Source organism: Oryctolagus cuniculus, chromosome 18 (assembly GCF_964237555.1).
Source record: "Oryctolagus cuniculus chromosome 18, mOryCun1.1, whole genome shotgun sequence".
Taxonomy (NCBI): Eukaryota; Metazoa; Chordata; class Mammalia; order Lagomorpha; family Leporidae; genus Oryctolagus; species Oryctolagus cuniculus.
This window is the reverse complement of record NC_091449.1, coordinates 22,556,483-22,569,461: the sequence shown is the minus strand read 5'-3', so window position 1 is coordinate 22,569,461 and position 12,979 is coordinate 22,556,483. Positions and strand designations below refer to the sequence as shown.

Sequence of the window (12,979 nt, the reverse complement as noted above, 5' to 3'; positions counted from 1 at the left end):
GGCCCACAGAGGCCCGGGTGCTGGGGACGGAGGAGCTTGGGGTCCCCTGCCTGTCCCTCGGGAGCAGGGCTTGAGGGAGGGGTGAGGGGGTTTGGGAGGCCTGGGTTCCCTTCAGGAGGGCACTGAGAATCCCCCTGTTGCATCCCCAATCCCAGGCCCCCACAGACCACAAGGAGAAGTGGCCAGGGTCATCGCACTGGAAATTGGCCCCTGAGCAGTCCCTCTAGTGGTTGGCGTGACACCCAAGGGTGTCCAAGGGTGTCTGCAGCCCATGTCTGTGCTGGGACAGGGCTTGGAGCAGCCATGGTGGCTGCGCCATCCCTAGGGCCCCTCCCAGCCTGACACCCACCCCCATGTCTAGAGCGCCTGCTGAAGATGCCCCGGGACCACCTCCGGGAGTTCCTGCAGGTGACCCTGAAGCAGGCCTGGTCTCTGAGCGAGGACGCGGTCATCAGGCAGCTGCGGGCCTCCATGCGTGAGCTGGGGAAGCTCCAGTGCCTCCTGCCTCCCGAAGGTGAGTCCAGCACACGGCCCCGTCCCATGCTCCCTTGGGGGAGTCAGTAGTGGGAGTGCCAGGCCCTGACATCCCCGCCCAGGGCCTCACCTCTTCCTGGTCCTCCTTGTCCTCCCCGGGCTCAGCAGTTCTGCTTTCTGAAGCTCTGACAGCATGGCCTGACAGGGCCTCGGGCAGCTTCCCAGAATCCTCCTGTGGGTGCCGGCTCTCCCCCCACCACTCTGGGGCCGGGCCGTGGAGCTGTCCTCAGGACATTTGTGGCTCTGGCTCCTCAGCTGACCCCCACTCTGGAGTGGATTGGAGGCCCCGCCTTGAGCTACCCTGCCCAGGTCTGGAGCAGGTGCCCTGGCTCAGTGCCCCCAGGAGCCTGGAGCACAGCTGGACCCCCACTCCAGCAAGATGAGAAGTGGCCCTGCCTGCCCAGGGGGCCCCTCCCCAACTGACCCCACACAGGCTCCTGGCCCGATGACCACAGCTGTCTGCACACAGGACCCTCCTAGGACAGGGGTGGGCGGGGCTCCCACCTGCATGTGGGCAGGGCTAGAGGGAGGTGGGGCTGTGGGAGACCCTGTGCAGTGATGTAAAGGCTGCCGGCACTGGATCCCCTTCAGCCATCTGAGAACCCCTGGAAGGCCCAGGTGCCCTGAGCCCAGTTGTGGGGGCCGAGTGCACTCCTGCGAGCAGGGCTGGGCACAGAGGCAGGGCTGGGGGCCCCACGGCAGAACACAAGAGTGTGGGCTCTGCAGCCCTAGCCTCGGGCCAACAGAAGGCAGCGGGACCCGGAGCATCGCTGGCCTCTGGGCTCTAGTGGGGAGGGGTCCCCGTGCTCCTCCCCTGCTGCTGCTGCCATCATGGACCTGAGCGCCTGGGTCCCCATGCAGAGCAGAGATGGGCTTGTCCCAGCTCTAGAGGCTCTAAGTGGGGGCCCAGGTGCAGGCTGTCCAGGCACTGGGGAGGCCCCACTGTGCCTCCAGGTGCTGCCTCCTTGGGTGCTCCTGGGACAGTAGCGGTGACAGCCCAGTCTCACCAGGAAAGAGACAGTGGCCCAGGGGCAGAGGACACAGGGCACCCCTGCCACCTCTTTAGAAACTGCATTCCCTGTCCCCAAGGGCCTGAACCAGACTCCATGTCTGCCCCACAGCCCCAGCTCTCACCCCATCATCTTAGGCTCAGTTCCTTTCCAGCCATGTAGGAGGGACTCAGATGCGGGAAATTCAGCCAATGCACTGTTAGGGCGCAGCAGGTCAGGTGGGGGAGGTGACGGGGTCCTGAGTTGGTGCTTTAGTCCCCAGAGATGAGAGTGAGGTGGGGAGTTCAGGGCCATCCACCCTGTGGGGCTGTGCAGGAGGAGCCGGTGGTGTCCCAGGGCTCCCCTTGCCCAGGCTGCACACACCCTCCCGTCTGGGGCCAGCAGCCTGGAAGAGTCCTCAGCGTCACACGTGGTGATGGGGACCCCAGGGTGAGGTCGGGGCAGGCACCCTGCAGGCCAGACGGGGGCTGTGGAGAAGCAAACCGCGTCTCTTCTTCTTCCAGCCAAGGCCATCGAACAGTGCAGCAGGCCCCTGGGGCAGGCACGCGTCCCCCAGATGCACCTTCCTGCCCCCACTGCTCCGAAGGCCAAAATCACCATTCAGGACACAGTGGCAGTGTGGGAGCAGACCAGGGGTCCTGCTACCCGTGCAGTGATGATCCGTCCTCCAGAAAGCTTTGGCCTCTGCATCGCCGAGAGGGAAGGCCTGGAGGAGGAGGAGAGCTGGGAAGGCAGCCCAGAGCCCCTCGGCCTGGGCTCCCCTGTGGGGACCGCAGAGTCTCCAGGTTCTGCCAGCCCCACGGAGTCTCCAAAGTGCTCGAGGTGGGGAGGCCTGTGCCAGTGCGCCAGTCTCCCTAACCTGAGCGGGCCAGAGCACAGGGAGGAAGACTCCTCCGACGCTGGCAGCCGGGAGGGCCTGTGGATGTGGGCTCCTCCACGGGCCTCGGAGCACCCAGAACCAGGGCCCATGCAGGCTGTCCCCGCCTGGGGGCCGTGGCTGAAGACTCCCCCCTACTGGCATGGCAGCCCCACGCACTCTGGGGAGAGTCACGGGCTGGAGCCGGCCAGAGCCAGCCCTGGGCTGGGACACCAGGCCCACGTGCCCTCCCTGGCCAGAGGCCTCCTTACCTCTTATTCTGTGGGGCACCTGGATGATGGGTGCCTCCTAGAAGAGAGGCCGAGTCCAGCATCTGTCCTGCCCAGGCTGGGCAGCAGCCTTCCGTGTGTCTTCACGGCATCCTATGCACTTGGTTGAGCCCCCACCCCCCAGGCTCTTCCTGGGGCCAGGACACCCTGACACTGGAAGACAACAGCCGTGCCAGGAGCCACTGTACTCTCCTCCCCGCCCCCTCCCCCACCGCCACCCTCAGGTGGTGCTGAGCCTGTATTAAATTGTTCCATGGAAAGGAGTTTGCTCCAGTTTGTGACCCCGGCGCCCAGCGGCAGCAAGCTTCCCCGTGTTCCTGGGGAGATGGGTGGTTCCACAGCCCCCAGCCCCAGGCAGAGACCCACTCAGGACCCTGCAGACAATGCCTGAGATTCAGCTCTGCCCTGTGGGGACTGGGCCAGGGTGGGAGAGCAGCAGCTGTGAGTGCCCGTGACCTCTGGGACAGATCGGCACAATAGGAACAGCCGTGGTTGGAGGGCCTGTGTCACCTCTGTGCTCTCCCCTAGACCTGGGCGGCCGTGGCTGCAGCATCCCTGGCTTGACCCCACATGGCTCTCCCACGTGGGAGAGGATGTGCACTGTGGGCTGGGAGGCGACCAGTGGCCAGAGTGCGTCTACTGCCCAACTGACCAGGTGTCGGTAGCGTAGGCAGGAGGCACATTTGATAGAATCGCATGGATTCTCGGTGGAGGTGAGAGGGACTTGCTCTCGGCTGTGCCTGTGTGTGAACACCACGGGAGCAGAGCCCTTGGCCCTGGGACTCAGAGAGGTTCTCCAGGAAGGGCTGCCGCAGCACGCTGGAGAGGCCTGGTCTGTGTGCTGAGCTCATGTGCTGTGGGCGGGAAGGGCGCTAGCACGCAGGTCACCTTGCTCTCCCACAAGCACCACTGTCAGAGGTGATCTCTGTGGCCGTGTAGCCACAGCTCTCAGCCGGGCACGCGGGCCACGGCTCACCTGAAATGTAGGGGCGGCTCCAGAGCCCTGTAAGGACAGAGGTGAATTCGCAGACTCAGCATTTCCCAGCTCCTGCCCGGCTCCTGTCTCCCAGGACACAGATGAGGCCCCGCGATGGCTCTAGAGGTTGACCTGAGGGACTCGAAGTCCTGCCGGACTCCCAGGTGCCGTGAGCAGTGCTGCTGAGCTGGCCTCTGCCTGTACCCCCAGCCACCCCTAACAGAGGACTCAGACCCGGGGGTTTAGGTGGCACAGGAAGCCAGAGCAGGTTTAGGGAGACCTCAACTAAAATCTGGGATGGGGAACCCCTGATGCTTCGGGAAGAGGCTTTCTCAGAAACCCTTCAGGGACATTGGAGGGCATTTCGCTGAAGTTGGAGGGGAGTCCACACTCTGTGTGGCAATAGCAAAATACCTGAAGCCGCGTTGCTTAGAAAATGAAAGAAGTTCACTTTGCCTGTGGCTTGACCAGCCCGAGAGCATGGCACGGCACCAGCTTCTGGTGAGGGTCTCATGGCAGACAGCATCCCCCAGCAGGAGCCCGAGTGAGACGGGGCTGGAGGAGGACTGGGCCCTGTCCCTGATGACAACCCCAGGGCAGGCAACGTGGGGAAGACACCACTGGGACACGTGCATCCCCTCCTGGACCACCCGGGGTCCATCCCCTGCCTCGGCCCCTGAGTCCAGCTTCTTCCACATGTGCACTGTTGCAGTTGATTTCTCAACAATATTGCAGTGGAGTCGTTTCTGAGAGGAGGAGCCTGGTGGGGACTAGAGGCATGGAGTCACCACACAGACCCCCGGAGTCCGGTGAAAGCGGGCTTGAGGCTAATCCTCCACCTAGCGCCACCAGCACATTGGGTTCTAGTCCCGGTCGGGGCGCCATATTCTGTCCCGGTTGCCCCTCTTCCAGGCCAGCTCTCTGCTATGGCCCGGGAGTGCAGTGGAGGATGGCCCAAGTGCTTGGGCCCTGCACCCCATGGGAGACCAGGATAAGCACCTGGCTCCTGCCTTCGGATCAGCGCGGTATGCCGGCTGTAGCCCGCCAGCCGCGACGGCCATTTGAGGGTGAACCAACAGCAAGGGAAGACCTTTCTCTCTGTTTCTCTCTCTCACTGTCCACTCTGCCTGTAAAAAAAAAAAAAAAAGTAATGAAAGATGCATTTTACGAAAAAGTCATATGTGACTTTCAAAATTTTTGCACTGAAATAAGCTTACTGTTTTTTTTAAGATTTATTTATTTATTTGAAAGTCAGAATTACACACAGAGAGGAGAGGGAGAGAGAGAGAGAGAGAGAGAGAGAGAGAGAGAGAGGTCTTCCATCTGCTGGTTCACTCCTCAACTGGCCCCAATAGCCACAGCTGTGCCGATCCAAAGGCAGGAACCAGGAGCTTCTTATTGGTCTCCCATGCAGGTGCAGGGGCCCAAGGACTTGGGCCATCTTCTACTGCCTTCCCAGGCCATAGCAGAGAGCTCGATGGGAAGTGGAGCAGCCGGGACTCAAGCTGGCTCCCATATGGAATGCCAGCACTGCAGGCGGAGGCTTTAACTCACTACACCACAGCCGCAGCACCGGCCCCAGCTTCCTGTGTTTAAAAAGGAACTATTGGGGCTGGCACAGCGGCCCAGTGGGCTAACGCCCTGGCTGAGGCACTGGCATCCCATATGGGCACCGGTTCTAGTCCCAGGTGCTCCTGTTTCGATCTAGCTCTTTGCACAGAAGAAGCTCCTGGCTCCTGGCTTTGGATCGGCACAGCTCCGGCCATTGTGGCCATCTTGGGAGTGAACCAGCGGATGGAAGACCTCTCTCTCTCTCTCTCTCTCTCTCTCTCTGCCTCTCCTGTCTCTGTTTAACTCTTACTTTCAATAAATAAATAAATAAATCTTTTTTAAAAAGGGAATTATTTATTTATTCAAAAGGTAGAGTGACAGTGAAAGAGATAGAGAGACAAATCCTTCATCTACCGGTTGATTCCCCAAAAGTCCTTGAGGTCCAGTTCTATGTCAAGCGAAGGTCAGGAACCAGAATTCCAACTGGGGCTCCGATGCGGGAGCAGCGGCCCACATATTGGGGCCGTCTTCCACTGCTTTCCCAGGCCTGTTAGCAGCCTCTCCAGCGCCCGAGCCCGAATCTTCTTCAAGCGGTGGCTGCTGGGTGCTGCCTGCCTTCGATTCTCACTTCTTCACCCTGACCCCTCGGGTGCCCTCCTCCACCCCCAGACCTCATGTTTCCTTTTCCCTGGACCCCAAAGGGCCATCTGGGGCTCCCGAGCCTGGAACCAGGCCTCCAACAGCCCCTCCTGTCCTCCGGGGCCTGGCGGCGGCTGGGGAGAAGCAGAGGAAACCCTGACTCTGCAGGTGGAGCACAGGCAGGGATGGGCACTGCTAGGCTGCAAGTGTGCAGAGACAGAAGGGGCCAGCGGACTGGGGTCTGCGTGTTCCTGGAGGCCCCTGGTGCCACTGCCGCCTTGCCAGGCCTTCCGTGTAGCCCCTGCCTGTCCCAGCCTCACCTGCACCCCCCACAGAGAACCTCCCCCTCATTCCTCATCAAGGGAGGGATTTTTAGGAGAGCTTCTCAGGCACCCAGGTGCAGGAGAGGATCTGCCTTTAGCTGCCCAGATCCAGTGCCAGGCTGCAGCTCCTCCCCAGGAAGTGCCCTGTGCCTGCGCCCTGCAGGTGTCTCTTGGCCCCGGACTCACCAGGTGTCCCGACTTCTCTTTGCAGAATAAAATCTTCTCAGATCCTCTTTGTTAAGGGAGCCCTAGGGGCCAGAAAACCCAGGGCCGCCCCACACCTACGTGCTCAGCAGGTGCAGCCCCGCGCACTGGCGGCCTCTCATTGGAGGAGGCAACAATAAAAGCTCGCATTGCACAGAGTCTACTCAGTGCTGGACCAGACACCGGGCGTGGGTGTGGGAGGCGGGCAGTGCAGCGGGACCGGCTGCCGTGATTGCCAGTGGCAGCTGGATCCAGGGCTGTCCGTGTTGTTCCTGCAGGGGTGCAGTGTGGGGCGGGGCGGGTGGGGGTGCGATCTCTGTCACCGTGGCCACGATCCGCAGGACACACGCATCACAACCAGGCGTAGCCGGCCAGCCACCTTCAGAGCAGCAGTGAGTCCCAGCGTCACCGTGAGCACACTGCGGCTCAGAGCCGGGGCTCGTGCCCAACACTGCACAGCAGCTGCCACTCTGCTGCCCCGCCCTCTGCAGGGAGACCGGCTCGGCTGTGTTGCTGGCTCAGACTTCCAGTCTAGCTCCCTGCTGTACACTCTCTTGGTGTTGTGGGGGCAGCAGGTGGTGGCTCAAGTTCTGGGCTCTGTCATCCACATGGGAGACCCAGATGCGTTTTGGGCTCCTGCCTTTGGCCTGGCAGAGCCCTGGTTGAATCCAGGTGCCCGGCGTTCATCCCTGCTGGGAGACCTGACCACCTCTCATAGGCTCCTCCTCTCAGAGGTCCCACACCCCTTCATTGCCACACTGGGATCAGCTTCCAAGGCACACAAACCCCGCCCAAACTGTTACCCAAGGGGACACCTGGCTTTGTACCCCCTGAGCTCCCTCCCCAGAGTCCGGGAGCAATGGGAGACCCCTGCCTCTGCAGGTGCGAAAGGGAGCCCAAGGAACGGGGAGGGCTTGGGGGCAGGGACCCCTTGTCCCCCTACCTGTGGGACTCGGGCTGTGTCCTACTACACCCCATTCTACAGATTTGAAAACTCCGGGGCTTGTAGATCAGAGTTGCCCCCAGGCTGCAGTGAGCAAGGGGGCGTCACAGGGGCAAGATGAGTGTCCCTTAGCTGCTGCTCGGCCACCCCAGAACCTCTGGGGGCTTCTGACCACCAAAGAGACATCCCAACCTCGTGCATGTGCCCCCTCCGCTCGCAAAGCCTTCCTCCAACCTAGAGAACCTTTTAATAAGCTGAGGTTTAGACGCCCTCCGGATGCAGGGCTCAGAGGCAAATGCCCGGAGTCTGTGGCTCTCCATCCCTCCCCATGCGGAATTCCATCCAAGACCACAGAAGCCCCACTCACTTCCGTCCCAGCCTCGCTGAGTCCTGAAGCTACGGTGGCCAGTCCCCTTGCCACCCCTCCCCCCAAGCAGGCGTCTCCCTCCTCAAACACAGGCACCCTCGGCCCTGCTTGGTGGCTGTCCCAGCACCTGGAGGCTGCTGAGCCATGGCTGGCTTCACCCCAAAAGCATCAGGGAGTTACTGCCCACATGACAGCGCCCACCCAGTGCAGACCCTGAGGCCAGTGCTGTAGCACAGGGGGTTAAGCCACAGCCTGTGACACCTGCATCCCCTGTGAGTGCCATTTAGACTCCGGCCGCTCCACTTCCGATCCAGCTCCCTGCTGATGAACCTGGGAAGGCAGTGGAAGATGGGCCAAGGGCCACCCACGTGGGAGACCTGGATGGAGTTCCAGGCTCCTGGCTGCAGCCTGGCCCAGCCCTGACTGTTGTGTCTATTTGGGGAGTGAACCAGTAGATGGAAGACTCTCTCTCTCGCTCCCTGTCTCTCTCTCTTCCTTTCAAATAAATCAATCTTAAAAAATAATAATAATAGGCCAGTGCTGCAGCTCACTAGGCTAATCCTCCGCCTTGCAACGCCGGCACACCAGGTTCTAGTCCCGGTTGGGGCGCCAGATTCTGTCCCGGTTGCCCCTCTTCCAGGCCAGCTCTCTGCTGTGGCCCGGGAGTGCAGTGGAGGATGGCCAAGTGCTTGGGCCCTGCACCCCATGGGAGACCAGGAGGGGGCACCTGGCTTCTAGCTTCAGATCGACGAAGCATGCTATCTGCAACGTGCCGGCTGTAGCGGCCACTTGGGGGGTGAACCAATGAAAGGAAGACCTTTCTCTCTGTCTCTCTCTCTGTCTCTGTCTCTCGCTCTCTCTCACTGTCTGACTCTGCCTGTCAAAAAAAAATTAAAAAAAAATAATAATAAAGCTCTGAGCCCCCCAGCCTCCTTGCCTTCTAGTTCTGAGAGGACTGTCACATGGTCACCTCAAGATCAAATCCCAAATACCCCGCGGGCTCCACAGGCCTGGGGTCTGGCTTCCTGGTGCGAACGCAGGCCTGCCCGGGACCCCGCCTGCTTGCTTCTCAGGAAGAGCCACAGCCAGCAGAGACTCCACGGAGGCAGCAGGTGGAGCACCGCTCTGTGCTTCCTCGAGCAGGAGCGTGCTATGAAGCTTAGCCCACGTGCACCAAAAGGAAACGCACTGAGTATATCTTTCTTTTTTTTAAATTTTATTTATTTGAGAGGTAGAGTTTCAGAGAGAGGGAGAAACACAAAGGTCTTCCATCTGCTGGTTCACTCCTCAAATGGCCGCAATGGCCGGAGCTGGGCTGATCTGAAGCCAGGAGCCAGGAGCTTCTTCCCGGTCTCCCACATGGGTACAAGGGCCCAAGCACTTGGGCCATCCTCCACTGCTTTCCCAAGCCATAGCGGAGAGCAGGATCGGAAGTGGAGCAGCCAGGGCCTGAACCAGTGCACATGTAAGATGTTGGTGACACAGGCAGAAGCTTAGTCCACAATGCCATAGCATCGGCCTCTTGAGTATATAATTTCTAAAAATATAAAGTGGGATGAGAAAATAATTCTAAAGGAAGGAGAAAGGGAGAAATAAGAGAATTGGAGGAGTCAGTTAAATACAAAACATGTTACGAGGTGTTAGAAAGAAATCAAGGCCGGCGCCGCGGCTCACTAGGCTAATCCTCCGCCTAGCGGCGCCGGCACACCGGGTTCTAGTCCCGGTCGGGGCGCCGGATTCTGTCCCGGTTGCCCCTCTTCCAGGCCAGCTCTCTGCTGTGGCCAGGGAGTGCAGTGGAGGATGGCCCAAGTCCTTGGGCCCTGCACCCCATGGGAGACCAGGATAAGCCCCTGGCTCCTGGCTTCGGATCAGCGTGGTGTGCCGACCGCAGCGCGCCAGCCGCAGTGGCCATTGGAGGGTGAACCAACGGCAAAGGAAGACCTTTCTCTCTGTCTCTCTCTCTCACTGTCCACTCTGCCTGTAAAAATAATAATAATAATAATAATAAATAAATAAATCTTAAAAGAAAAAAAGGCAGAGGCCGTGTCCCTTCAGTTCCAGGTGTCCTGCATCCCACAAGCCTCATCTGCATCTGCACAGGAGCTCAACGACGAGACCCTGAACCCAGACCTGCAGCCCCACTGCCGGCGTCTTGGCAAAAGAATGCGAACTCTCCGGGCCAGAAAGAACAAGGAAGCACATGGGATTGCCTAAGCTGGCTGCACCAATATGTACAAACATACGTCAAAAGTTCTAGGGAAAAATTGAGTTACATGTGTACACGTGGTGAGAATACCTGGAGGGGCAGGTTCTGTGGCCTAGTGGGTTTAAGCTGCTCGGGACACCCACCTCCACCTCCCACCCAGCTTCCTGCTAACACACAGCCTGGGAGGCCACCTGTGTGGGAGTCTTGGGTGGGGCTCCTGGCTCTTGGCTTCAGTCTGGCCTAGCCCCAGCTGTTGCAGTCATTTGGAAAGTGAACCAGGGACCCCGCTGTGGCATAACAGGTAAAGTGGCTGCCTGCAGTGCTGGCATCCCATATGGGCACCAGTTCGAGACCCGGCTGCTCCACTTCCGATCCAGCTCTCTGCTATGGCCTGGGAAAGCTGTGGAAGATGGCCCAAGTTCTTGGGCCCCTGCACCTGCTCCTGGCTTCGTAGCTCTGGCCATTGCAGCCATTTAGGGAAGTGAACCACCGGATGGAAGATCTCTCTCTCTCTCTGCTTCTCTGTAACTCTGCCTTTCAAATAAATAAATAAATCTCTCTAAAAAAAGGGGGGGGGGGGCGCGGAACCAGTGGGTGGAAGTCCGCTCTGTCTCGGTCAGGTTCACAGAAAGTGGAATTACGGCTCTGTGGCCTGCCCTGGTCCTGCCCTATCGCAGAGCACGCCTGGCTGCACAGTGTGTGTGCGCTCGCGGGTGTCGGTTTTGTCAGCACTAGAGATGCCGGGCAGAGTGGAGAGGTGTCTGTTGAACTTGAATCAGAAGATGAGGTAAAACCGGCCCTGAAGAGACAGGGCGAGCACGGGGCACGGGTTCACTGAGGTGTCCCAGGCTCAGAGCCGAGGTGGACTGGGTGAGGCACCGCGGTCCAAACAGCGCCGATACCACTCATGATGCTTCCTGCGGCTTCGGGGACTCGCGTTCCATGCACAAAGGAAGAAATCGGTTTTCTCGCAGTCGGAAATGCTGCCAAACGGGATCACGATGCCTGTGGCTCCCCAGGGCGAGGTCAAGGGGAGGCCTGGCGCGGTTTGCCTCTCAGGAGCTGGCAGAGAGGGCGCTGGGGAAGCCCAGGGAGAGAGCAGGGCGCAGACGCACTGGGGTGCCCCAGCGCAGTCAGGCGGGAGCGAGGTCCCCGTCAGATCCTCCCGGAAGCTCAGGTCTGTTCAGCGGCCGGCCTGGCACGGCCCGGAGGGAAACTGGTGCCGTGCGGCTGCAGCTGTCGCTACGGCTTCACCACTCAGGAATGTACGACCACAGACACAGACAGTGGGGTCGCGGTGCAGAGTACCCCCGGCCACGGCGTCCACACGAGAGGGCTGCCACACACAGCGACCGAGAACGACACCCACGACTCTGCACTTAACCCACCGAGAGTGCACACTGAGACCGGCCCGGATGGGAGAGGGACGGTGGAGCTGGCCGCCCACGAGGGCGCTGTGGCGGCAGTGTGCAGCACTGTGGTGCCAGCGGGCAGCACGCACACACAGAACCCTTCCTGAACCCACAGCTGAGGGCAGCCAGGGGAGGCAGGCCAGGCACCCGTGGCGGCGGGAGAGCTGGTCGCTGAGTGGCTGTCACGGCGCTGGTGACGGCGGTCAGAACAGCAGGGCGGGCGTGACCAGTGTTGTAAAAGCATTCGAGTTATTTCAAATTTCCACAGGGCAGCCAGCGAGCCGGGGAGAGCAGTTACTGCCCTAGAGGAAGCTGGTGGGACCCTTCTGCACCAGAAGTTTGTGAAATCCGGATTGAAGAATGACCTCTTTAAAGAGTTTTCTTATGCAGACTTTTCTGAGTAAACTAAAATTATTTCCCGCCTTTCCCAAGTAACATGTAGAGGTCCCCCGCCACACCACGGCACACGCACGCCTTAGGGAGACTTTTCTGGGAAACTCAAAGGTGCTGGATCTCCCAGTTCAGAGAGACATCTCTCGTGTTTGTTCATTCTAGTTTCTATTTTCATTTAAAATCTTAGGGTTTTTATTTTATTTTTTTAAAGATTTATTTATTTGAAAGGCAGAGTTATAGAGAGAGAGAAGGAGAGGCAGAGAAGGGAAGGTCTTCCATCTGCTGGTTCACTCCCCAATTGGCCACAACAGCCGGAACTGCGCCGACCTGAAGCCAGGAGCCAGGAGCTTCTTCCGGGTCTCCCACGTGGGTGCAGGGGCCCAAGGACTTGGGCCATCTTCTACTGCTTTCCCAGGCCACAGCAGAGAGCTGGATCGGAAGTGGAGCACCTGGGACTCGAACCAGCGCCCATAAGGGACGCCAGCATGGCAGGCGGCAGCTTAACCCACTATGCCACAGCGCCGGCCCCTGAAATCTTTTAGGTTAAGTCCAGCTTTCGAAAAGTCCGTTTTGAGAGTTGTGGCACGATGCTAATACTGTGGGGATTGGTGAGGCCTGACTTAGAACGTTCTTTGTACTGTGACTTCCTTTGGGGTGTACTTTGCTAAGTGAAACTTGCTCAGTTTTCTATTTGTCTTAAAATACTTTTCACAATAAAAAGTGGAATTAAAAGACAAGTTTTTGAAATCCATGCATATACCCGGTCTTCAAAAAGCTTGTGGAAGCCGGCGCCGTGGCTCAATAGGCTAATCCTCCACCTTGCGGCGCCGGCACACCGGGTTCTAGTCCCGGTCGGGGCGCCGGATTCTGTCCCGGTTGCCCCTCTTCCAGGCCAGCTCTCTGCTGTGGCCAGGGAGTGCAGTGGAGGATGGCCCAGGTGCTTGGGCCCTGCACCCCATGGGAGACCAGGAAAAGCACCTGGATCCTGGCTCCTGCCATCGGATCAGCGCGGTGCGCCGGCTGCAGCGGCGGCCATTGGAGGGTGAACCAACGGCAAAGGAAGACCTTTCTCTCTGTCTCTCTCTCTCTCTCTCACTGTCCACTCTGCCTGTCAAAAAAAAAAAAAAAAAAAAAAGCTCGTGGAAAAAACATGTGCTATGAAAAACTACGTGATTTCAAATTTTTTTGCATCAAAATAAATGTCTTTTTACTTCGCCTTTTTCCCACAGGGTTTCTGAGGCGCTTGTATAGACATTCGTGAATGTAAAATTGGAA

General features: G+C 59.2%; 1 protein-coding gene across 4 annotated transcripts in view; it reads left to right on the top strand.

Annotated features, from left to right (window-relative positions):
• LOC138846703 (TBC1 domain family member 3D-like) overlaps positions 1-4,843 on the top strand; it is a 39,428-nt gene extending 34,585 nt beyond the window's left edge. For all 4 annotated transcript variants that reach the window (XM_070063229.1, XM_070063230.1, XM_070063231.1 and 1 more), the window contains 2 exons: positions 362-514; positions 2,048-4,843. In XM_070063229.1, the coding sequence (XP_069919330.1) occupies positions 362-514; positions 2,048-2,799 (905 nt within the window). In that variant the 3' untranslated portion in view covers positions 2,800-4,843. The remainder of the gene's footprint in view (positions 1-361; positions 515-2,047) is intronic.
• Positions 4,844-12,979: the final 8,136 nt, after the last annotated feature.